At 41.4% G+C, this 25,002-nt stretch overlaps 1 protein-coding gene across 8 annotated transcripts; it reads right to left on the bottom strand.

Moving 5' to 3' along the window:
- Positions 1-35: 35 nt before the first annotated feature.
- Positions 36-25,002, bottom strand: sun1b (Sad1 and UNC84 domain containing 1b). Of its 8 annotated transcripts, none has more exons than XM_069149129.1 (23): positions 24,750-25,002; positions 22,291-22,388; positions 13,485-13,673; positions 11,533-11,777; positions 10,178-10,435; positions 9,889-10,023; positions 9,324-9,452; positions 8,375-8,458; positions 7,373-7,483; positions 7,092-7,211; positions 6,876-6,969; positions 6,193-6,251; positions 5,438-5,622; positions 4,975-5,250; positions 4,776-4,868; positions 4,066-4,157; positions 3,778-3,922; positions 3,310-3,624; positions 3,088-3,172; positions 2,396-2,511; positions 2,057-2,224; positions 1,856-1,948; positions 36-1,767 (listed from the first exon to the last, which is right to left on the bottom strand). In XM_069149129.1, exons 2-23 carry the CDS (start codon positions 22,371-22,373, stop codon positions 1,651-1,653), a joined length of 3,192 nt encoding a protein of 1,063 aa, XP_069005230.1. In that variant the 5' UTR covers positions 22,374-22,388; positions 24,750-25,002; the 3' UTR covers positions 36-1,650. The 8 variants fall into 8 exon arrangements, with proteins under 8 accessions (XP_069005230.1, XP_069005229.1, XP_069005231.1 ...); XM_069149128.1 differs by lacking the exon at positions 24,750-25,002 and adding an exon at positions 22,846-22,952; XM_069149130.1 differs by lacking the exon at positions 24,750-25,002 and adding an exon at positions 22,635-22,754.

The following is a 25,002-nucleotide window of genomic DNA, read 5'->3' as shown; positions in this document are numbered from 1 at the left end:
GAATATATTCCAAAGCAGTTAAGTCATCTCATGACTGAACAAAAATAGCCATTTATCTTAAAAAAAAAAGTCCCAAGATGGTTCCAAAATGCACTGAACAGCTTTTGACAAAATATACATCGCAGTAACTCGTATCTTGTAGCCACTAATTGACTTGTTAATAAATAAGATTGTGAACAAAACATTTTTACACAACATTTTAGACTTTTTGCAACCAAAATGGACTACACACACCCCCATTTTTAAACAAATTATGAAAACCTGTGCCAAACATTTGTCTATCAAGTTGTTGCAGTGCATCCTCTGATATCATCAACAACCCCCCCAAAACAAAACATGATGAGCAACAGTAGAAATAATAGTAATACAATAATAATAATAATGACAGGATGATTTTTTTTTTTTATAAAGCAACACGGATAAAAGTAGATATCATGAAGGACCAGCTATCAATGAAATATACAGATTACATTCCTTCAGGGTTTGAGAATAGTGGGAGTCTGTGTGAGGAGGACATTTAACTGCGCTAGAGGGAGACAAGAGAATCTGGTCAGGAAAAGCAAACGTTTGTCTACAAGAGTAGTTATATTATTCAGCTTTCAACATTGAGTGATAATTTGAGATCCAGGCACAGGACTCAAACGTTCAGAGAGCACACACTCTCTCTTGTAAATCCAGGATGCATATAAAAGTTAAGAGTATGGTGACATGCGAGTATTAATCCATGAGTCAATTCATAATCAGACACGTATTTTGTCTAATGTACATCGTGAAGAGCCTCCTAATACTTGAGTCACATAGAGCTCAGGTCAGTGGTTTTATAGTGTTTTTTTTGTGTAGTTAAAGGAAAGTTGCATCCGGCCTCCTCTTGAGAAAACATTCAGAGCTTGTCCATAGGCAGCATGTTCAGTTACAAAACAAAAGTCTTAGTTATGGCTGTGTGAAAGTATGAAGCCAAGCCCACAATGTCGTGAACATAACATGTCCTGTGTGCACCCCTGGGGAGGGGCCGACCTTCAGACTGCCCAAACAGTTCAGTTGAAGCCTTTGCAGAGACTTGACAGGGAAAAAATAAAAAGGGAGTGACATGCCGGGACAGCATCTCAGGCAAAGATGCAGTGGTCTTGATCCTAAAAAAATTGTAGACTCTAATGGGAAAAGTAAAAAAATAAAACCCAAACAGTTAAATATATACGATAAAGAACAAAAAACATATCAGACTGAGATACAGTGTGTGAAGAAATGGCAGAGATGAGTCTGTAACCCCCGCATTCCGAGTGTCCACCTTCCTATAGAAGGGGAAAGTGGATCTGTCCGCTCATGTGAGCCTGGTGCCCTCATGGGCTGATTCAGTGCAAGAGGCCTTTGATGAAAAGGGGTCTGGGACTTTCAGCTTCTTCCGTGGATCCATTTCTCTTTAGCGTTCCTCGAGGCAGACTTTCCTGTTATCCTTTCAATAATACAAAAACATGTGTTCATGATTCAGTCTGGGCACATTCCTTTAACAATCCACAACTTCTGTGTCTTCGTGTCTTTCATACAAAAACGTCCTCAGTTCTGCAGAGTCCCCTTCGTTTTTAAACAAGTTGGCAAGAGCTATGTACAGATGGGTGACATGATGAATACCAGCGTTTAGCGGTGGCGGTTGGTTCACTGAGGGCGAGGTTCTCCGTGGACTCTGAAGCGGTACATGCAGGTGTATTCTGGGTGACCCCAGTTAGACAGCACCCGCACCTCGATGATCTGGAAGGCCTTGTCGTTCTGTTCCTGAAAGGGAAAAGAGGGGGAATATTCAGCAAATGCTGGCAGACACCAAAGTGATTTCTATTGGTGATGGAAGAGTCTCTTAAGTTACCATAACGGGGAAGGCCTGCAGTGACTCCCCATCGTCCTGGTATGTGTAGTTCCCCAGCAGCTTTCCTTCTTCTTGATACTCATCATCAAGACCCTGAACAAATAAAAAAACATCAGTAAAATCAGCCATTAGTCACTGATGCTTGTATTGGATTAACAAGTGTATCATTGTATGGCTTCAGGTCCGCTTTATATTTCTTACATAGACGGTGAAGTTGCGTGGGGCGCTGGTGATGTTTCCAGTTGGGGACAGAGCTTTGGGGATGTGCTCCACACAGAAGGATGTGGGAAGGATCCTCAGGGACAGCCGGATCACCAGATAGCCCTGAGATCCTTTAAACGCCCAGCAGTTACCTGGATACACATCAGGCTGATGGAGGGGAGGAGAAATGTATTACTTTTGATAAAGCAGCCAACACTTTAAGATGCTTTCTACAGATTGGTTATATTTACCTAATTACAATTGTTGAATGAAAAGACATTACATCTTTCCCTCGTCAGAAAAGTATTTCTACCCTGAACATGTCATGATGAGACTCACCTGGATGACAACACGTGGAGACTGGGAGAAGTACCAGAGCGGCAGGCCAAACAGACTCATGAGGGCCGTCTTGGTCTCGTATGTCTCAGAGCAGCGGGTGCTGAGGATGCTGCCACCTGAACACAAACACAGAAACAGGAATTATGGAATTTTTTTTTCACAATGATTAATATAATAATATACTTGACAATTTCAAACCTAGTGAAAGTTAAGAGCTTATCATAACTTCATAGCTGATGTTACACAACCTTTCAAATGTATCTAGAACAAAACAGTATAGCAGTAGTATAACCCAACAAGGCCATGGCCACTCTCAATTCTGCAGTCCTTCTTATACTAGCTATAATGTAAACACAATACTTGTTTGACTGCTTTTACTGACAGCGAGACAGAATCAGACTGAGGTGTTACGATTAGACATCTTCACTACTAAATTACCAGAATGTTCCGATGGTCATCCCCGCTGGGATTTTAATGATGTAGGTCAATAGACTGCTCACTAACACACTTAACAATTGAGTCTGAGCTTTTGCCATTAATACCATTTTGTCATCCAGCCTGCTAGTGCCCTCATTGCATAAGATATGTAAATTAGAGCACAGCACTGAGCTATGGAACAGCTAGTTTGCTAATCCTTTCTATCCATCATAGGGTTATGTTTTGACCCGAGATGGATGGGCTTCCTTTCTTACCTCCAGATTCCAGGGCATAGTCCACCAGGCCGGTTCGATCCTGGGAGTAGAGCCTCAGAGCATTCTGGACGATCAGCTTCACTTGCTGGGGTGGAGACACAGCACAAAAGATGAAGATTAAATAAGACTCTCAAAACATGGCAAACCAACACTTCAGGAGCCGAGTTTAGATAATGTGATTAAGATGGAAATCCACAGTAAGTGAAAGTGTACAATTATTACCTCTTCTGTGAGTCCCTCGGCAGCAGAAGCGTGCTGGACAGTCCCGGTTATGGTATGAACCATGGTCTTGGCTTGGGACTCTGCCTCAACGAGAGTCTGGGCGTGGTTGAGCGCCAGCTGCAGGGATATGTTCCTCAGGATGCTCTGCTCCAGTGAGGCCAGTGACGCCTGCAGGTCTGGTGTGCTCACGTAGCGTTGGGAAAGCCAGTGGATCAAAGACTCTGGAACCTCTCCCTGCTGCTCCCCTGATCCACCGCTGCCAAAGAACAGAGCCTGCAACTCTTTACGCAACTGGGAGGACACCTGGACTGAAATCTGGGAAAGAAAAACGCAGAAATACAACGGAGGGAAATATTATAGAATGCCTGTCAGGATAATTAATAATTCATGAAAGAGCATTACAGTATGGGAATGTAAAAGTGATATGACTATAAAGCCCCCCCCCCAAAAAAACGTTGTGTTACTTACCGTCTCCTGCAGTGTGTCCAGCTGCTCACACTTGCCCTTGCATCCCACGACGCCCTGCAGGTCCTGTCTGATTTTACTCAGCTCGACCTCGAGTCTCTGCACTTCTGCTAGCAGAGCATCATGTTCCTCCTGCTTCACACCCACCCTGAGCCAAAGACACAAAACTGCATGTGACTTTCCATAATCTTTAAGAACTTGCTCACAAAATGTGAATGATACATAAAAAAGAGAGAAAATTCAGTCATCATGTAGATTTGACAGTCTCTTCATTTCTCTTGGTTTTTGTACCTGACAGGAGCTGTGCCTGCTGCAGAAGTGACAACCTCTTTCTCTTTTTCCTCCTTCTCATGCTGATACTTCAGCTGCTTCTGCTGCACCTCCTACAACACATACACGGAGAAGTGTTACTGAAGGCAGAAACGAAAAGGCAATTTACAAAACCCCTATTGACCGATAAACAACATACTTTTATGAGATATTTGACACAGCACCACTGTTCCTTTGTATACAGACTTAAAACTTTTAAACCAGATCTGCTTTTATCTCGAGTCATGTCTGTCCTCACATGTTTGTCTTGCCTGTCTGAGCTAGTCAGGATATTGTTTTTCCTTTTATAACATTGTCTCTACAGTTTTTTTACATGTCCCTTTTTCTTTTGTCAGTAAAACTGTACCGTGTCGGTTCGTGTTAACCGTTTGATCTCTTTCTTTTCAACTTTTTGTGGTTTTTAATCATTTACTTGCTTTCTATGATGTTTTATCTACTACGTTTTCCTTTGTGATCACACTTTGTCCGTTTCTTATGATTGGGAAATAAATGGCAATTAGACAGGTAACACGGACATTTAATGTGACATCAGCTTATCCTGTAACACATATCAAAATAACTGATGAGAAATAAAGGTTAATAAGCCACCTTGCCACACATCTCCATGCATTCTATAGGCATGTTTTCAGGGTATTTTCTCAGTGGAAAAGCAGTGAATGGGTTGCACATACCTCAGTCTTGGCAGCCAGAGCGTTGAGCAGCATTTCTAAATCAGCCAGCCGTGCTGCCTGATTCTCTTGGTGCCGTTTCTGCTGCTCAGCACTCTGCAAAAAAGTAAAACTACATGTAAATTTTCTAAGCAAAATGTCACTCTTGTAACTCAACACTTTAACTTTCCAGAACAACATGTGTTTATCCTCATCCACCTACCTGTGCTCTGTGAGTGTTTTCCTGCTCCAGCTCTCCTCGCAGCACCCCAAGTCTCTGCTCCAGCAGGGAGGACACCCACAGTCCCAGGCTCTCCCTGTCGGTCTGAGTGTGGACCTGCTCCCTCAGGGTGCTGTAGAGACCCAAAATGTCCCCGTGACGCTGCTCCTGCTTCTGGCCACCCTGCTGGACTTGCTCCCATAATAGGGCTAGTTGGCGCTCGACACGTTGAAGACGCTCCAAGTCCACACTGGAGACTGACACAGGGGGAAGGATTGGCTGAGGAGGGCAATGAAGGAAAAAGGGTGGAAATGATACAGAAAGAAAGTTAACATTTTGTGGTAACAGTCATCCCTTGATTTCACCATACATGCAAGATATACATCGTGTAATAAGGTTTATACACCAACACATCACTCAGTGCTCTCTAACGATGCTTTAGTGCAGCTTCCGTTTTCTCTCTTACCGGTGCCTGTGAGACTGGGGTGGCTGGGGTCTGTTCCAGTGGAGTCTCTGGTGCAGGGACAGAAGCAGGAACTGGCACCAAGTTGGACAACAGCGTAAGGGGAGACACAGGACGCCACTCGGTTAGGTTTATGGCTGGGAGGTAGGCAAGCAGGACAGCAGTGGACGGACCCCACAACCATAAAGCTGCATAAAGACAATAAGAAAGTGCGGTTAAAAGCTTACTCATCTGCTGGTTGGTCACTCAAACAAACTCTTGACGGGGATGTTAAACTCCAAACATTGGAAATGTATTTCTATTTCTAGATCATTCAACATCACAGATACAAAATAGTCTAAAGTGTAGGTAAAGTGTATAAAGCAACACACAAGATATTGAAAATATTTGTATTTACTGTAAAGCTACAGCTGTAAAAACATGGCATCTTAGATTTAACTGTTTTCTTCCATCTAATCATAAAACTGGAATAAACAAGGAAAATCAAATCAGATGCAAGGGATAAGTATGTATATTGTGGAGTATTTCAGCAAGTAAACAAAGAATCAATAAGTGCAATTATGAGCAGGACTGAACTACAGAAAAGACCTGAAAAGGCTGATATGAATCAGGTACTGGATTTGGAGCACACTCAGGGGAGGTGTGCTGGTTATACCATCTACTGCTTCACTGCACACTATTTTTTCTCTCTATGTGCCCAGTGAATGGGTTATATCTGTGGTAAATTAAGGGAGTACTGCAAGTTCTTATCAACTTACCAAGGAGGAGCAAGAGGGGCAAAAGGAACAGCAGCAGCTTCCAGAGTTTGGGAAGGCATCTGAAACACAGAATGACACACTTATCAGATAAATACACAGATGACAACAGTGTATGTTATCAGTTCAAAAGGAAAAGGACCTTATTGAATCAAAACTGTTAAACCTGCTCAGGATAAAACGGGCATCACATAATACGCTCAGCTCAAGATATTGAATTAGATGTCAAAATTGTACGATTTCAAAACTCGAGGTAAAATTTTTTTTTTTTTAAATCCAATCATGATTGCTTTCACAGCTCTGAAGATCTGCTTTTACAATAACTACAAAATCAAAAATATGTATGCAATACATTTATGAATGTTGTTAATTCAGTGCTGTCACTACATCTTAAATAAGAAACGATTGTGGCCTCTTGGGGGCGAACTTGTATGTTGGGCAGCTAAACAATGAGTTCAAAGTCACTGCAAAGCGCCATAAAGCTTGGTTAATATTTCTCTTCAGGTTCATAAGTGACCACATTTCCATGGTTACATTAAGTTCAGTTTTTTGTAATTTCACACTTTGTTCATACAAAAATATAAAATGTAACCGTTTTAGTATTTTGAAAACCATTTACATGTTAAAATTATTTCTTCTATGCATTGCAAGTTTCAGACAGAAGTTAACAGAAGGAGGGCTCTTACCTTGTCAGAAAGAAAACGTTGAGGAGAGACATAAGAGCCACCAGCTGGTACCATCCTCTTGCAAGAAACCACAGAAGTCCCCTGCCTGCCTTCACTGGACAGATAGAAGAAATATATATATATATATAAAAAAAAAAAACACGTACAGAGAATGAGAACAACAACGAACCAGAAAATGCACATTTCTACGGAGCTGAAAAGAAAAGTAAAACCAACCTGGAGCTACCAGGAGCATCCAGAACATTGAGAGCAGCCTCTGTGCTGCTGTCCCAGCCCCTGATCCTAAAGCTTTGCCTGCTCTCGCAACACAGTAACCTGGCAGAAGGAGGCAGTGACCTGGAAGACAGGGTGAAAAAGCGGGAGGTTTAAATTGATTAATTACAGCGTAAATGGTCCACAGCTACAAGCAGGTTGTGCTGTAAACGTATGAGACCTGAACATGCATGTAACAGTATATTTATAAGGTGTCATCAACATAAAGAGAAGCGTTGGTTAACCTGCATAAACTAGGACGCTCCACAGTGCCCCCACCAGGCGTTGAGGCCTGGAGGACTGTGTGAGGAGGACGGTGTGTGTCTCAGAGTACTGCTTCCCTTTACAGTCATCACCTGCGTATGCCAAAATCATGAATAGCAGGCAAGCAGAATGCCCAAAAAGAAAAGATGCGTGAATAAACTCATAAATATCACAATAAAAAAAAGAAAACAGAATTTTGCAAATTATATAGGCAGAACAAATTAAAGAGAAGCAATCAAATTATATGTATATTATGAAAAAAATTGTAGGCCACTAGCATGCATACTGTAAACTCTGCCATGTATGTGAAGCCATACCACACAAAGCTTGATGAAAAAACTTCAGCCATGTTGTCTTCCCCGAGCTGTGTTTCATGATTGACAAACACTTTTACTGTGCACTTAATTGTTCAATTACAGGCCTCAATATTCAGTTATGTTATTGGCCTTGATCAAGCTGCATATTGTCAGAGCTACTTCACTCTGTTTTTCTGTCATTTTCCATTATTCATTAGTATTTAACTTACTTTATTTATAGTTTGTTCAATTTAATTTATTCCTGAATTTGAATTCTCCATTGTAAGACTACTTGACCTTTCGTGTCACATCTGTTTCAATTCTTTATCCTGTTTGTGTAAATGCAAAATAAAAATCCCAACGAGACTAAAAACAAGAAGTTGATATCTGGAACGACGGTCACTCATGTCATGTTTGGAGCTTTCGTGTTAAACTGGACCCTTGAAATAGGTTTGGTTTACAAACTAAAGTGAAAGAGAAGCTTCTGCAGGTCAAGACGGTCAACAGCCTGCTGACTACTTAAAGCAGTTCACACAACCTCTACCCGCTGGGTCCGACACAGGTCATGCATATAATTAACTCTGTCAATCATGGCTACACATAAGAAAACAAGGGCAGAGATTTAAAAAAAAAGAAAAAAAAAAAAGAAGGAGAACATGTGTATGTGGTTTGTGTGTGCAGGCTTACACAGGGAACCATTGAGATTAAGATGTGACGTATCTTCAGTCACCAGATCCTTCACATTCATGCTGCCACAGAAACTCGAGTGAGCTGCAACATACATACAACACATTTATTTGCATGACAAAGACGTGTTGCGTGAGAAGATTTTGACGAAGGTGCACGACGGAAGATGAGAAAATGCACATGTCACTAATGTGACGGCTGCGGAGCTCTATAACTTCATGAGGAAAATGAGAATAGAGGGAAGTGAAAACAGTGAAGAGAGTGCACAGTGACAACTCCTAGAAACAAGAATAAAAAAAATAAAAAAACGGTGGTGAAAGCCAGGCTTCAGGGTTGATCAAATTCTTCTGCGGCTGTGAAGAGAGCCAGCTTGAAATCAGCAGTATACGAGAAATAAAACTGACCTTGCACAAAGTAAAGCTGCAGTCCAATGATGGGTGCATGCTTACCAAAAACTAAATGTTTACTGATTGCAGACCATATCTGAGGAGCTTGAAATAAATGATGAGTAATCAAGAGGTACGAGTCAAGGAGTCTTGTTAGGTCTGCTTGAGTTGTCGTTTAAGTGGCCATATCCTCAACGAAAAGAACCACTAAAAGACTCGCAGCAAAAATGCAGCTCATCATGTGAAGCCAGGCAATGGTAGTTGGGCTTTTAATTTTGTTTCTTTTTTCTCTTCCTCTTTCAGAAATAAAATGCAAAGTTGTGAAAGTGCAGGCTGGATAGATTGAGAGAGAAGCAGATGTGATGGACGAGATTCTTCAAAAGTCATATCCCACTTCAAAAGAGAGTTTACATATTTATCCAAATATGATGGTTCTTTCTCCCTAAACAAGAAAGTAAGAGCTCAGGAAGGAGAGAGATTGTAGAGGAAAGTTCATCAACAGAAGAGCAGCAGCAGACGTCAGGAGCTGTGACCCTTTGCCCCTTTGTAGTAACAGCAGGTACCTTGTCCTTCATAGCCATCGGCCCTGGAGCCCATCATCCTGTGAAGAATGGTCTGCTTAAACAGCCACAGTTGGGATAACCCGGAGGACGCCGCATGTCTCACTGAACCCGAAAATGATGCAAGGATACCTGGTGACACACCAGTCCATATGCTCACTGTTAGTCAAAATGCACACCGTGTCATGGCTAGAGACAAAATGCTACAAATAAATATTGACGAGAAGGAGGTGAAGTTGATGATAGAAGAATTCCCCAAACATACACCGAGAGGAAAAACAACAGGGAGCTATGGGAAGTCCAATAAGGGGAAAAGGTAATAAAGTTACATGTGAAATACCAAGAGACTGCGAGAGTGATGATGAGAAGGCTGCTCAGACAGAAATAAAGAGAGAGAGGCGGTTTCAAATTAGCTGCATAAATCTCTCAGGACTCTTGAAGTCAGTATTTCTTTCAAGATCACTTGGAGCTGAGTAGCTCAGGAAATTGCCAAGACAAAAAACAGGAGAAGAAAAAGAGAGAGTGATGGGTAAAGGATGAAGACCAAAGAAAGTCTCTTGTTGTATACCTTTTCCTGATTGGCTCTTGGCCCTTGAACCCAGCCAGGCCACACTGTTGAAGACCAGGGTGACTAAGGACACTATGGGGGCCAGAGCTTGTTTGCCGTAGTGCAAACACGTTTTAGACATTGACACCAGGAACCCTGGAGAGAGACAACACTACCAATTATACTCCTATTATCACAACTTAAAGACATGGACACAATGACCTTTAACCTTCCAGCTCCAATAATTTCAACATTTAGAAGGAAAAATGTGAGAAAAAAAAACACGAGTCTAGACACAAGTGTTTCTCACCCGTCTTGTTCCTCCGACTCCTGTCTCTGGTGTATAACCTGGTGAAAGGTGAAGAGGGGGAAGAGAGGGCGTCGGTGGAGGCTTCTGCAGCATGAGATGATGACCATGACGAGGAAGAAGACCGTGTGATGAGGGAGTCCATCTTCTGAGAGTGTAAAGAGCAGTCTTTGCAGATGTAACCATTTGCGAGCGAGGTGTGGGACTTTGATGCATTGGCATCGCCGTTGACGCTCGACGAGCTGTGGGCGGAACTCTGCCCTGAGGACGCACAGCATTTAGAGACATTCGTTAAGAAAGACAGGGGAATGGTTAACTTCATAACGTATTTACACAATAGCATCACTAATTACATGTGTTGTTGCTTCAGTTGGATGGAATACTTTGTCAGAGTAACACATTGCAAAAGTAAATACCTGCAGGGCGGGAACACTTGAGCATGACTAGCAATAACACACACATTAAAAGTTAATAAAATACTAGTAGAAGTCTTGCATTTAAAATCACACTTAAGAGTACACGTGTCACAAGGACAAATACAGGAGATCATTCCTGCCCGCTGCAATAAGACTGTACAATAACTCACCTCTGGCAAAATCCATCACACAACAATAACACTGTTGTCTGTGTTCTTGGTTGTTTGTATATAATATATATATAGATATATACTGTACTGTATATACTGTGCATTTTATATTTTATATTTTTACTGCTATTTTATTGCTTTCTATTATTCTATTATTATCTATTGCTTCCTGTATGCTGCTGTAGCGAAAAAAAATTTCCCCTCGGGGATTAATAAAGTAACTACCTAACCTAACCTAACCTAGATTAGGGTTACTGGAAAAATAACCTTGAAATATGAATGTGCTGTAAAAGCACTCACTAATAAGCAGCAGCAGTGGGTGTTGTTACGGATTATTGTCAATACATGAACATGCAAGCCAGTAGAGTTTATTTTATTCCATTTGCACTATTTAGGGTGGTTTAATTTAATGTTTAACAAAGCACTGTATTCACATGCTACTTATTATTAAGTCATTGAAATCTTCATTTGCAAATTAATTAATAAACCACAGCTGCAAAACAATTAAATTAAAGTATAATAATATATATATAGTAGATAAATAAATAAAGTAAAAAATAAAACTGTTTGCTCTGAAACGCGGTGGAATTAGAGCCATAAGACCAAATGAAAGTATCTCTTTAATCATTCTTAACATGTTAAAAAATATTCACCATCTTCACCATATATTTCCTGAATGGTGGAATTAAAATGATCAAATAACCTCAATATTTTACAAAAACATAATGCTTCTTTTGTGACGGAATCTGGAATTATTATTTTTTGAACTGACCCCACTGTCCATCCACAGTTCTGGCGGTGGTTGTTGTGACGGTGTGTTGTTTCAGACAGGACCGGTCCAGGATGGAGGTGAGCTGAGAGGCATCAGACGCCGCGTTGCTTTCCTGAAGGTCGCTGCTGTTGTTGATCGGGGTACTTGTGGCTGAGAAGGTGAGGTTTTTCCTCGGTGTGGCGGCTTGGCTCAATGATAAAGTCAGGGAGCCTGTAGTGGACTGCTGTTTTCTGCTCCGTAGCGTCCTGGGACAGCACAGATAGGAACAGATAGAGCTGTGAGTTTTAGATTGTGTATGACTAGGAAAGGCATGTTGAAAGCACTAAAAAAAAAAGTATTCAAGATGTGTCCCGATACAGCAAATGCAGTGGCACAGGGTAGCGTGTCCAATGCTGACAAAATACACTCACTACACTTAACCCACATATATTCACACTTCTCCTAATAGCACTTTTACAGTAGCTGTGAATACGACTTTAGTCTATCTTACAACTATCTACTGACTCACTCGTCCAGATGGTACTTCTGAGTGGTTGTGTGCCCAGAAACATTCAACAAACTTCAAGAAGTTCCGGACATGTTGGATTCAGCAGGAATATTATGTCCAAACACAACAAAATTATAACAAAAACTACACAGATGGTTATCACTTAGATAATAAATTGTTTTAACAATCTCAAAACGTATGCCATATTTATATACAGTAAACAAGGTTCCCACTCCAAATCAGATGTAAAATTCCTTGACTTTCACTGACTAAAACTGAATTTCAGTGACGTATATTAACCAGGATCACAGTCTGCCTTTGTGCTAATCAGACAAAATCCACCGACATTATTTTATTCCCAGCCATTTGTGATCTTTATTTATTAGTTCACTGCCGTTTTCAGTACAAAACTTTTTTTTTTTTTTTTTAGCTACTTAAACAATAAGCGGAACAAAATATTTATTTTTAAATGGGGAAAAAAAAAAAAAAATTCCAAGGGCTGCCCTCGCCTAAAGATGCACCTCCACTGAGCTGCAACTGAGCTGTGATTGGCACCCGGGTCAAAGTTGAGTCTCCTATCGGCTATATGTGGACAGCATGCTTCTTAATGTTGGTGCTGCATCAAAAGGCTTCCTCTCTCATATTTTAATAGATCAATGGTAGTTTTACAGACTTTTGGCTTTTCTGTTGTCTAATTTACCCAATCTTTGAAGTCATCCTTTTGGAGCCAAAGCTCTTGAAATTTGTATTTTCTTGGCACGTTTGCCTTCGCTAGCACCTACAGGAAAACGCACAGCTTCACTAAAGTAATTGTTGATGAGCGGGAAGGGAATAAATCCACTCATGAAACAAGTCAAATAATATTGTATGCAGAAAAATAATGGAAATGATTACATTTTGATAAATGGCAATTAAAACTTAAACATGCAAAAAACTAAATTCAATGATATTCCATGAATTGGCCAAACAAATTATGAAATCTCCTGACTTCCCATGCTTGGAAAAGAGTTTTTATAAATCCCTGATATTTCCGAATTTCCATGACCAGTGGGAACCCAGAGTTAACCTACATGCTTCTCTTTCAGTTTAATTGCTTTATTAATTGTTACTGTGGCTCACTCCTGAATGTTGTTTTTTTTGCCAGTTATTTCAAAGTAACTGGATGACTGAATCAACTTATTTGTACATTATGTAGGAATTAAACTAAACCAACAAAACATCTAGGCTTAATCTAATGTCACTGAGCTCTGAAAAACTTCACATGACTGCGGTTTTAATGGTCAATTGGGAAGTTACTGTAATACGCCAACAGGTGCTTCACAACTTACAAATACCATACAAGTGGGTACTGGGAAAACTTATAGATGTATGCACGGAAATAAATAGATGAAAATGTTGATACTGTTGCTATTCGATAAGGCAACACATCAGAGTCAGGGAGAGAAGTGTCCATTGCTAGTCTCACCGTGTCTCTTTTGTGGTGCTGGTGTAGTTGCTGCTGTGGTTCTGGGAGTAATCGGCCAGGCTTTCGTTGCCATAGTTACCGGCACCGGTCTGTAGACGCAGGCTCCGTCGTGACATCCTGGGCGACTCGTACACGGGAGCAATCTGGTGCTCCTTCTCAAACTCTAACGCTGCCGTGGAGTAGCTGGAGCTGAGAGAGACGGCACGGAGGAATGCAGCAAGAACAGAAAGAGTGAGAAAGTTGGAAGAAAAAAAAAAAAAAAGTTCAATGAAAGGAGGACTTGTTTAAAAGTTCATTACAAGGCACGGCATTGCCATTAACGATATCTGCTGCATAGAAATTCATTTGGAGACAACAAACAGGCTCTGAGTGACTTAAACCACATATCTATACTGAAAGGTGATATCCCGCACTTCCTGATGTGTTTGGCTTTTTTTTTTTTTTTTTTTTGTCGAACGAAAATTAACACAGCCTGTTTATAGAGCTGTTGTCAGTGTTCTTGACAGGAAGTGACTCACTCACAAGGGAGACAGATAGGACAAAAGGATAAGCACACTGTGTCCCTGAAAATGAAATTTAAAAAAATAAACCAAGTAAACACCCCCAAAGTATGCAAGAAGGCTGAAAAAAAAGCAATCCAAAGCCAACCGTAAGTGGAAACATGCTTCACTCTGACTCACAGGGCCACACCCACCTGGCAGAGAAGGCACTCGGAGACAAGGCCAACATTCAGAAATGACTAACAGGCAACAGAGCAGCAGCTGCCACTCACTGGAACCATTAGAAAACATACTGTTGCAACAATGCCTCTTAGCTGGTGGAACCAGACAAGCAGTGAAATAATACAATACCTGTGCCCTCTTTCTAAATGATAGAAAAGCAAGTATAATTATACAAGTAACATAAAAATAATTTTCTTTTTTAGATATTTATTTGTTTTCACTTATACACTAGCTTACATTACAGGGACTGTCAATAGTCCCCAAAGGTCTGTTTGCAAGTCCGGACTTTGGACATTTGCATTCAGCCCGTCACTGCAGACAGAGAATAAACTTCCTGTTACCCACCTTCACTGTTTGAACAAGAGCTGGCTGCTTTAAGGCGCAAGAACGCACTTCCAGTCAGAGGCTGTTGTACAGTGTTTGCAAAGTCTTGCACACAACACATGATTTTCACGAGCAAATGAACTCATACATTTGCATGCATTTCAGCATGCACTTTTATTATACAGGTTGCTCTGCGGCCCTCCCTCTGACTCGAAACCCTGAGGATTACACGCTCCCGGCAAGAGCCTATTATGCGCTTTCGTCCTCCTCGCTCTGCCTCCTGATCCAACTGACTCTTCTCTGGACACATGACCAGGGCAGTACCTTTCCCCTCTGTACGCTGTTGTTCCAAAATGAACCAGCTTCTCTAAGCATTTGCCAAGGAGCGTGAATATAAATACATGTAAAAGTTGTTTAGGACACGTGGCCATTTACTGCACATATCTGCCATTTTTTTTTTTAAAAAGAAGCAAAAGCCCCAACTTCCACTTGTTTCAACACCAGTAGAATATCACAACGTATGCACACCAAACTAATACCTAGGAGTTGCCCAAAAATTGGGGCTGGGAAAAAAAAATTAAAAAAAAAATCAAGGAAAGAGTCAGAGATATGGATACAATGGTTTAAAACCACATAACCAAACAAAACTGTGCAACTGTTTCAAGTATATGTATGCGTGACAGAACACTCGCCTAGGGTAAAAAAAAAAAAAGAAAAGTACAAGCGAACATTCAGTCCCTGAAAAGACATTTTCTTTTCAACCAGAAGGAATGCAGATATCATCTGCAGTGGTACCAGATGAAACCACCAATATAAATCGTTTCAGAAGGCAGTGAACAGCACTGCTGCCTGCAGGAGCAAGTAACATAAACGGTGCTATTTTATTGACAGATAAACATCAAATTCTTATCCATGTACAATATCAACATATCAACATGTATACAATATTAATTTGCCCATTTGCCTGTAGTTGAAAATGACTACAACAATAGAGACCATGAGGACTCCGGGGGACACAGTTTAAGCAGTAAGAGCGAGTTAATAGTATGCACCTAAACACAGGTGGGCTGGATATCAACAGAACAATTCCTTTTCCATATCACTGTGTCACTGCTTGTCTTATTCAAATTTGATTCAAATATTGGAAAATAGCTGCGGGGCAACACCAAGTTTGTTTTTGCAAATCTGTTCGGAGTTTCAAACTCTATGTATGCATTCGAGTGGGCAAAATGAGCCACACAGCAGTTCATCCAGTGAGTGCGGTCTGCAGTGAGAGCACCACGCTCGTTTCCAGGTTACGTACTGAACTATAAAAATAAAAAAAATTAAAAAAAACTTTGCTCAAAGATACACGTCTTCTTTTGCATAAAAACACAGTTTAGCTTATCACACCAGATCCATGATTCATAATGATTGCAGGGAAGGGCAGGGCTGGATGTGTGTTAGACAAACAATGTACTGTCTGTGTAGCCCGCAGCCAAGTACAAACATTAGTGCAACCTTCTGCTCTACCTGGCAGCTCGTGGGCAAATCACATGGCTTTTCATTTGAACAACACCGCCACCAATCCCATTTTGATTTTACTAAACAGAGCGTGTATCTCCCTGCAGTGCTGGTAACAACTCCTCCTTCAAGATCTCAACAGAAGCTCCAAACAACCTTCAATTAGTTTGCAAACTCTTTTCACTTGTTCTGGGGATCCAAATTGCTCTGCGTGCCGCTCTCTCCCAGGCGGCTCACACGGCCCACATCCGTGATATAAATAAAGATGGACACAGAGCTTTCAGAAGAGAGCGAAGAAGACACAGATGAAGAGACAGACATACAGTATAGAGAGAGAGGACACTTCCATCCTGACATTCAGCTTCCTGGAAGCTCACCTTACGTAACACCGGAGCTTTGATTGTCTTCCCACACTCAGTGGGCACAGCCAAACTTTATTATAACGCACAACTACACAAAGAATCTGATCCGATAGGATCCTACATCCCACCAGCTTCTGGGCTGCTTTCTGGTTACATTATAATGCTGAGCAACAAGCAATGAACATGCAGTTTATTGCTGGTGGTAATCACGGGACAACAGGTGATACAACACTATCAGGATATATGACAAGACCTTAAAAAAAGATCGAGATAGACTTCAAAACAAAATAGCTGATCAGCCAAAACAAGCAATTTGAGGTTGGGATCTGTGATATTCTGAGCACCTCTGCAAACAAGTATTCAAGTTAACCCTATTTATACAGAACGTGATCTATGTTTGGTTTAAGATTTTTACGTAAATTTGATGTGTGCACGCACAACTGGAAAGTGATCAGAGCTTTCAGACAGCTTCCAGATGGACTTACTGGATCTACGCCATTCATCCAGGTGTAAATGCAACATGATGAATGCCTTTGCATCATTGAGAAAGTATCGGCCCACGGGGTGAAAGGGCCATCTCTCCAATGTCTGCTCTTTACTGGCTCATCAAGATTACGTACCTCGGAGACATCAAGAAACCTGATTATAGCGGTGAGGAGTTCACAGAAGCCACCAGGTAACTGAGGCATAAACCAGCTCGTCATCATTTCCTTCAGATTCATCCGGAGAGATACACGAGAGACAAATAAGCTCCAGTGACATCTCTTCTGGTGAGTTTACACCTCCAGTGCCACGTTTGGCTTCCTACCACTAAAGGGACCTGCCACCCGCCCACACACTGCCTGCTTTTTATAGTGCAGGCAAACTTTTTATCCCATCACAAAGCATACAGAATACACAAGAAGAGACATCATGTGAACATCAAGTTTACAAGCAAGGACAAACAGCTTGTTGTTTGTCATCTACACAGCAGATGTGGTTTGCATTTGAAAAGATTGAGAAAACATTTGGACTCCAAGAAATATCTGTTTGGCCTGCTAGAGAAAATATGCAAAATATGTATTTGAAGCAAAACATCATTTACTTTCATGATGTTTCTCTTTCATTCGGCAGCCCAGTCTGCATACAGCAAAGCTGAGCTCAGCAACTCTGCTGCTACACTGCTACCTGTTTTCAGAAATTTCTCTCCCTCCACCTCCGCAGTCTCACCCAGTATAAGCATTTAGTTTGATGTGAATTTTGAATATTTTAATATCCTGCTCATTAAATGTTGTGTATCTCAGGCACTGTAAGGGTGGGTTTGTGTTCTCAAGGATAATGTGTCGTATCACAGAGTCACGCCGCTAAACTAAAATGCATGTTGCTGCAATATATGGTAAAAACCTAAATGTGTGTCCTGAATGAATTGAATACATTTTTTGCATTTTATTTTTTTTCTGTTTGCTTGACTTCCATTGGTAAATAAAACGGTCAAAATGAAAAGAACATGAGATTAATTTCTGTTAAATACACAAAGTGATCACAATATAACCTAAGCTGAAGTTCTGGGATGCAAATCTATTGTAATGAGTTCACAACAAATAAATAATGTTTTGTCCTCTTTTTTTTTTTTTTTGTACAAAGACAGCACAGAATGCATTATTTGGGATTATTGCAAGCCCAAGAAAATTTGAGGCGACAGCCATGTATCTAAATCTTCTTGGGTTAGATCTGTTCCAACAACAAATCATTTTTGAGACTTGCTGCAATTTGGCTCAAGCATACTGAATATTTGATTATCCATTCCCAACAATTTATCTAAATCTCCTCCAACTGACATTATTGGACCTCTGGCAAAAATGCCAAATCACAGCACAAACATACAACAATCTGACTTCCAGTTTCTCTAAACTGTTTAAACAGTGGAGATTTTTTTTTCCCCTCACAATGCTGAGGACTATATTTACCAGAGACCAGGATCTGGGGGGGCTGGGCCCAAGCAGAGTCTTCAAATTTCCATCCAACTATCTCTGGGTGGGTAGGACTTGGCACTGCATTTAAGATTGCTCCAGCCCACCGTCATTTTTACTCCCACAGACAGCACTTCCCTTCTGCCCCACTTTCTCTGTGGTGTACTTCGCTCTACACGCTATAGCACTATAGTGTGCCGTTTCATGTTGCTGTGGTTGCTATGGAGACCACTTTAAACAGCTCCCAGGGTCCAGAGAGACTGCGATCAGTAACATAGGCTGGACATGTACCACGTCCAAAGACAGACTGAACACATGCCGGGCTCAGACAAAAACAGAAATGTTTCCGGCATGTGAAATACCTAAACATACGCTCACAAGAAATAACTTTGCCGTAGGCCAACTCTCCAGAATCCAGCTGCTGTCATTTGCTTGGTGCTTGACCAGCGGTGCCGAAACACACTTGGACCACATATCAAAACAACTGTGACGGCAGAATGAACAACAACTGTCCAGCTGGATCTCAGGGCACTCAGCTCGAGCTTGCTTTGGTTGCATCTCTGAACCTCGTCTTGCAGAGCATGACTCACGGGTACAAATCTGCAATCAACTACTGTATTTTATATGCTCACTCAGCTAATAATCTTAAATGAACATCAAGTTAATGAGTGATAGGCTTGGGGGGGGGGGGGGGGGGGGAGACAACCTTTTTGCATTTAAATAAATCTTTGTACGGATGGGAGGCTGAATGTGTAGGTTTTCTACTTTTATTATCTTACAATTTATGTATCTTTAACATTACTCATCGGTGCCTATTCTTCATAGATAGCCATATACGGTATCAGAGAACTCAATCAATACTGCTGCTGACTATTGTCACACTGCATCTATCACTTGTGGGGGGAAAAAAAAAGACACTCCAACCAGAGGCTCCAGCCCCACTGACCCACTTCCACAATCATCAAATATGAAGGGCCTGTGTGAGTCAATGCGCAACACACACACACACACACACACACACACACACACACACACACACACACACACACACACACACACACACACACACACTCCCAGTGACTACACGGGCGCAGTCAGCCTGTTTTTCTGGAGGTGGTGCAGCTACATTCTCAGCCACAGAGTACGACTGTTCCGCTTTCCAGCAGAGCTGTAAACTACAAGAATTTATCAATGCCTTACATCTCTAAATCATAGACCACTTCAGTCAAATGAAGGTGAGAGCTTGCATCTGTGAATGTGTGATATTTCAAAAGGAATGATGATATTACTACTCATTAATTCAAATTATCGTATTTCCATCAATTTCGACACCTCTTTCCATCATCTTCCATGAGAGATTTGAGCTTTATTTCCACTAAAGTGGAGTTTTATCTGAATAGTTTCACTGAGAACAAAAATGATTGTATCTTCTCCTATGAATTATACTATTTCCAGGAGATAAATTCAGAAGCTACAAAAATGTCACACTTTTATAAAATCAAAGAAGCATTAATTTGGTAAAGAGTAGAGTCAACGCAGCTGTAAGGAAGTGGGAAAGCACAGAAAACTCTCAATTTTCTAAATTAAACCTTGTTAGGTTATGAATCTATTCATTAAAGTGTTCCTCTTGCTGTAACAACACTCATTAAATCAACACAAGGCTGGTGGGCCATGTTGTCAGGGTTTTTTTTCCAAGGCCTCTGGAGGTGCTATGGTGAGGAGTAGTGGGTAAATATTTAACTAAAAACTATGCATTTTCCCATAATTTTGGATTATCATCGTTACGATACTCATAAAAATGTACTGTCTGCCGTAAAAAAATAATCATCATCAAACACTGGTAAAACTAAGCTTATGGCGGAGCTACAAAAGCTTAGGTGCTCTGAAAAAGTGTTACAACAGTAAAGAAAACCCTGCGTGTTGTCATGGCCACCCTCTGGTTTGAGGGGGGCTTCTCAGAGCTGATCATGGATGCAAACAGAACATGAAGGCAGGCCTCCTCTTCCTCTTTCTCTTGGACTATTCAATGGCACAAAACTTGTCGCTGCTCTTTTGAGTTTTGACAACAGATGGACCAACGGTTTCTGTCACCTGACCCTGCCTGTCTGCACTGCTCTCTTGTACTCCTGCATACCAAGTCTGAACACACTAAGCTGCAGCTTTGAACAAGTAGCAAATACAACATCTACTGCCAAGCTGTCCTACGATGTATTTAGAATGCAGGCAAATACAAAGAGATGCAACATTTCATTACGTTTGCTTCTCAGGGGGAGCTGAGGATTAGCAGCCTCTCGGCTGCAATGGACATAGGCTAATAAAAACAACAGATCTCTCTACTAGCTGGTCAAGAAGCAGAAACTATTAGTCTAATCCTGGGATCAGGGCCATGGTTGTGACTGTGAGGTTCATTAATAGCTCCTCAGCTGACTGCATTCAAAGGAATACGATTAGCTTGTTCCAGCCTAACAGTCTACCTGACAGATTCCAGTGGGGTGTCAAACTAGCTCATTGCACATTCATCTTACTCTGCCACAGTTCACAGGATGACTCAGAAGACTTGCTACGAGTTACCTGATTTTACATTGCTGGAATGCACCGTGTGCCACAAAGCTGACCTGAAACAATGACAAGTTGAAGTTATTTTGCTGCCGACACATCAACTACAGAAAGAAACTGGCACTGTTAACAGTACAGAACTGTCACATAATGTGACATATAATTGCCGAGAGAGACAACAGTCTGAGTTTGTTCAGTTGCGTTAGTGTTGCAGGTGTGCTGACTCCACTTTTCACAATGTGTTCTGCAAGACACATTGGTAAACCTATAATGAGAGGGCGACTCGATGTTTTACGAAACACTTCCATACTCTCACATAATAGTTATGCAATCACGCTTCCTTTCCCTTAAGTCAGACAGTGAGCAAAGCAAAGGGCGAGGTAGGATTTCATTTTCACACCCAAATACCTTTCTCTGTCTTGTTCATCAACAGTGACAGCAATAAAGACAAGAACATTCCTCCACATTCAGACCTTCTTAAAGAAGTGTCAAAGACGCCTACGGCATAAGCTGGATGAGGGACAGGCAGGTGTTACAGGTATGGCGTACATTCCCAAAACTAAGTCCAACACCAATTCTGACTTCTCTTAAAGGATCAACAAGTTAAGGTTAGCGAAGCCACCTTGATTCTACATTATAGTAAAAGTATGTATAGGTACATGCTGTTTTACCCTGAGCGAGGCCTTTCCAATTCCCCACTAAAGCATACAAAAAACACAGCCCAACTGAATCATGAGGCTGACTCATCAAACCACAACCACAGGGTATTTTTAGAGAAGGCACTAACTGTTTTACAAAACTTCTCCAAGCTAAAAAAAAAAACAGCAATCTAACAAAAAGCAAATACTTAAAACATCTTGCGCTGGATTTTTGTTTGCAGCCTATTGCCTTTTTAAATTAAAAGCTAATAATCTGAATCAGCTGAGAGACACAGGGCTCAACCATTAAAGCAAGTTGCATTCTATAAATGATATACAGTGAGCTCATTGCTCCTAAAGGCTTAAATCAGCACACACATAGTGAAGAATGTAAAAACAACCTCTGGGATAATATGAAAGTCTAGAAACATTTCATTATATTACACTTTCAAAATGACATGAGGAAACTGACAACAGTTATTATACTAGTATTAAAGTTGACATCACGCAATAACAAACTTTTAAAAGGAAACTACAACAAGATCAAATGGAATTTGGAGTAGCTGGTCGACACTGCACGTACAAAGTCTTAAAGCTGATTAAAATGCAACAGCAGCAGCATCTCAAGGACAAGTTTGCTCCATTCATGCCACCTGGAGCCACAAATGACATGCGTGGTGTAATTGAAATGCCATAGGACTGATTGCTTGATGCTGCAGCCGGAGTACCGCAGCACAGCACTGAGGTCTCACCTGAGAGAGTAAGTATAGCCGGTGTTCTCTGGAGCACACTGTGGTGGTGTATACGTGTGCAGCTGGGAAAAATCCATGGTCATTCTTCTTTGTTTAGACTGCAAGAGTTAGGATGCAAGGGATAGGACTCTTTTAGCCAAAAGGTGACATGGCAGAGGAAAATAACAAGAACAAACTAACTTCTACACAAACACACACACTCGCAAAAAACACATGCACTGCCTTGTTCAGCCCGTCTCTTGCGCACAAATTAGCTCTGCCAGTGAGCTCAAGCCTGCCACAGTTTAACCACTTTTAAAGAAAAGATTCAGCGTTGCATCTACACATTGAAAATATTGCAGTACCAGCAAATTCTCCGCCTCCTCCCCAATCAATTCTAGCACTATTCACTGGGCTGCTCTCCAAGAAAACACAACCACCAGTTAGTGCTTTGCTGAACAACCATGTCAAAAAGCCCAGCGCAGGCAGGCCCTAATGAGAGCTGTTAGACATTCCTTTTCCTCAGGAACACAACAATGCTACTGTGATTCTGCCTGTGGTCGAGAGCTGGCTGACCTCTTCCTGCATGTTGGCTCAGGCTGGTTGTTGACGAAGGCTACGGACACCAGTGACGCTCTAATGAATGACTTGTCTCTTCTCCTCCGGTCCGAAAACCTGGCGGGAACCGATAGAAAAGGCTGGCAGAGACAGGACGGAGCAATCCTCTTTCCCTTTGTGTCAAGCAGACTCTTCACCAAGACAGTTTCTCCTACAGTGACTGCTTGAGTAAGCTGGGTATTATGAAACCCAGTAAAACAGCAAGGGGTGGGGCTGACTTTCAGGCAATGGGCGGGAAGCAACCAGCCTAAGGGCTGAGCCTCTCATAGTGAAACCTGCATTATTTGAACAGGCTGTGTAAACACTGTTACCATAATACAGCTCCTGGTTTATCAAATACACTTGTAGTCCAATACAAGAATCCTGCAATTAAGTTTTAGTTTGTGAAGGTTAAAATGTTTTAGAGAGGTGTCAATTGAACTTTATGGTCATTTTAGAGGATTTAGAGACATATATAGTGACTGGCGCAAGAAACACCTCCTAGTATGATGCAATTCAACTCAATAGCACTGCGAACTGCATCCTTCAAAATGGCCATCCGATAACAGTTGAATATACAGTTATAACTGTGTTGTTGTATTGAATGGTACACTCAACTTTGTGTTGAGGCAACTGAGTGTATGTACACTGGCAGCCAATATTGCCAAGCACACTTTAAGTAGTTAGCCAATGTTGGCTATAAAAAAACTGAGTTGCCTCTTATAATGGTTTCACCCCCACTCTGCATTACATATGAATGTAATATTGTGTGCATCTAAATTGGTCTTTCTGGCCACAGAAAACTATTAACCAAGCTGCATGCCACTCCATCCAAAAAAATAAATAATCAAGAGCAAGAGGGACCTAAGCTATTTAATCAAACCGAGAGGTGACGGCAAAGTCGGAGCAGCACCAAAAACAGATGGGTTTTAAAATCCACCACCAAAATCTCGAAGCATAATCTTAATCATGTTTTAAATCCGCACCCAAGTCTCCAAGCCAAAAAGGGGGATAAAGGGTAACAAATACCCAAAAGCCAAGGGGACTACTTAAATTCAGCCTGGATTAATTTTTTTTCAACATGTCAACTGGTGCAATGAATAACGATGCAATCGCTGAACTGGGGACTCCAAAATTAAATACCAGACCCTACAGTGCATTAACTGGGCTACAACCACTGAGCTCATCCATCGAGAGAGAGAGAGAGGCTGAACAATAACAGACCACGAGGGCGTCCCGCAAAAACACACGTACAGGTAACATGCTACACAGCGGACTTCTTTCCCACAGTGCTGTGGTTCACCTCACATAACACGTCTGTTTTGCTGCCTCCTTTACGCAAACCACCTGCGACGAACTGGGCAAACAGCTGAGTCCTGCGGCTGTCGTCCACCTACTGTGAACGCACCGTCTCAGACTGGTGCCGTTTAAAACAACGCATTTACTTTAATTATAACTGCAGATTGTCCGGCCCTATGACTTATAAATCCGGTTACATTCTCACATTGCCCGTTGCTAAATTTAGACGCTATGTATTTAGACAACGCCGTCACCCACCGAAGCGCTGACTTACAGGCTTGAGCAACGACGCACTATTCCCATACCTCACCGCACACGTTCATTTAACATTTCTCAGCGAAAACACGCACTTACAGGCCACTATTAGTCATTAACGATACATTTGATGGACGATAATGTCGCAGATTTGTAGAAATTGCCGTAGAAAATAAGGCCTGAGGTTGCGTTCGCTGTCAAAACAGTTGTTGGTAAAGGAGCTCAGCAAAAACAAAAATAAATCCCAATAAAACGTAGACACATTCACAACAGAACATTTGAGCTCCAATAACATAGAGGATGTTATTCATAATAGCATGCCAACTTGCCCGCGTGATTTGAGTCCATGTATGTTATTATTCTTTAAGAGCGTAATCCATAGGAACAAGATCCACACATTATTATCACGGAAGATGCGCAAACTTCTGTCAGCATCCCGACGCGCGGAACCCCAAAGGTTCCTTATTTATGCGGGCCCACAGATCCTACTCGGTATTTTCTAGTAGAAAGACACAAAAGTTTGCCTGCAGCGAGGGACTGTTGTGCCAGTGCACAACCATCAGATTTCCAAAATGGCTTCCC

This window comes from Embiotoca jacksoni, unplaced genomic scaffold, assembly GCF_022577435.1.
Source record: "Embiotoca jacksoni isolate LCO1_2020_lvr unplaced genomic scaffold, fEmbJac1.0.p SCAF_15, whole genome shotgun sequence".
In the NCBI taxonomy this organism is placed as follows: Eukaryota; Metazoa; Chordata; class Actinopteri; family Embiotocidae; genus Embiotoca; species Embiotoca jacksoni.
This window is presented reverse-complemented; position numbering and strand designations above follow the sequence as displayed.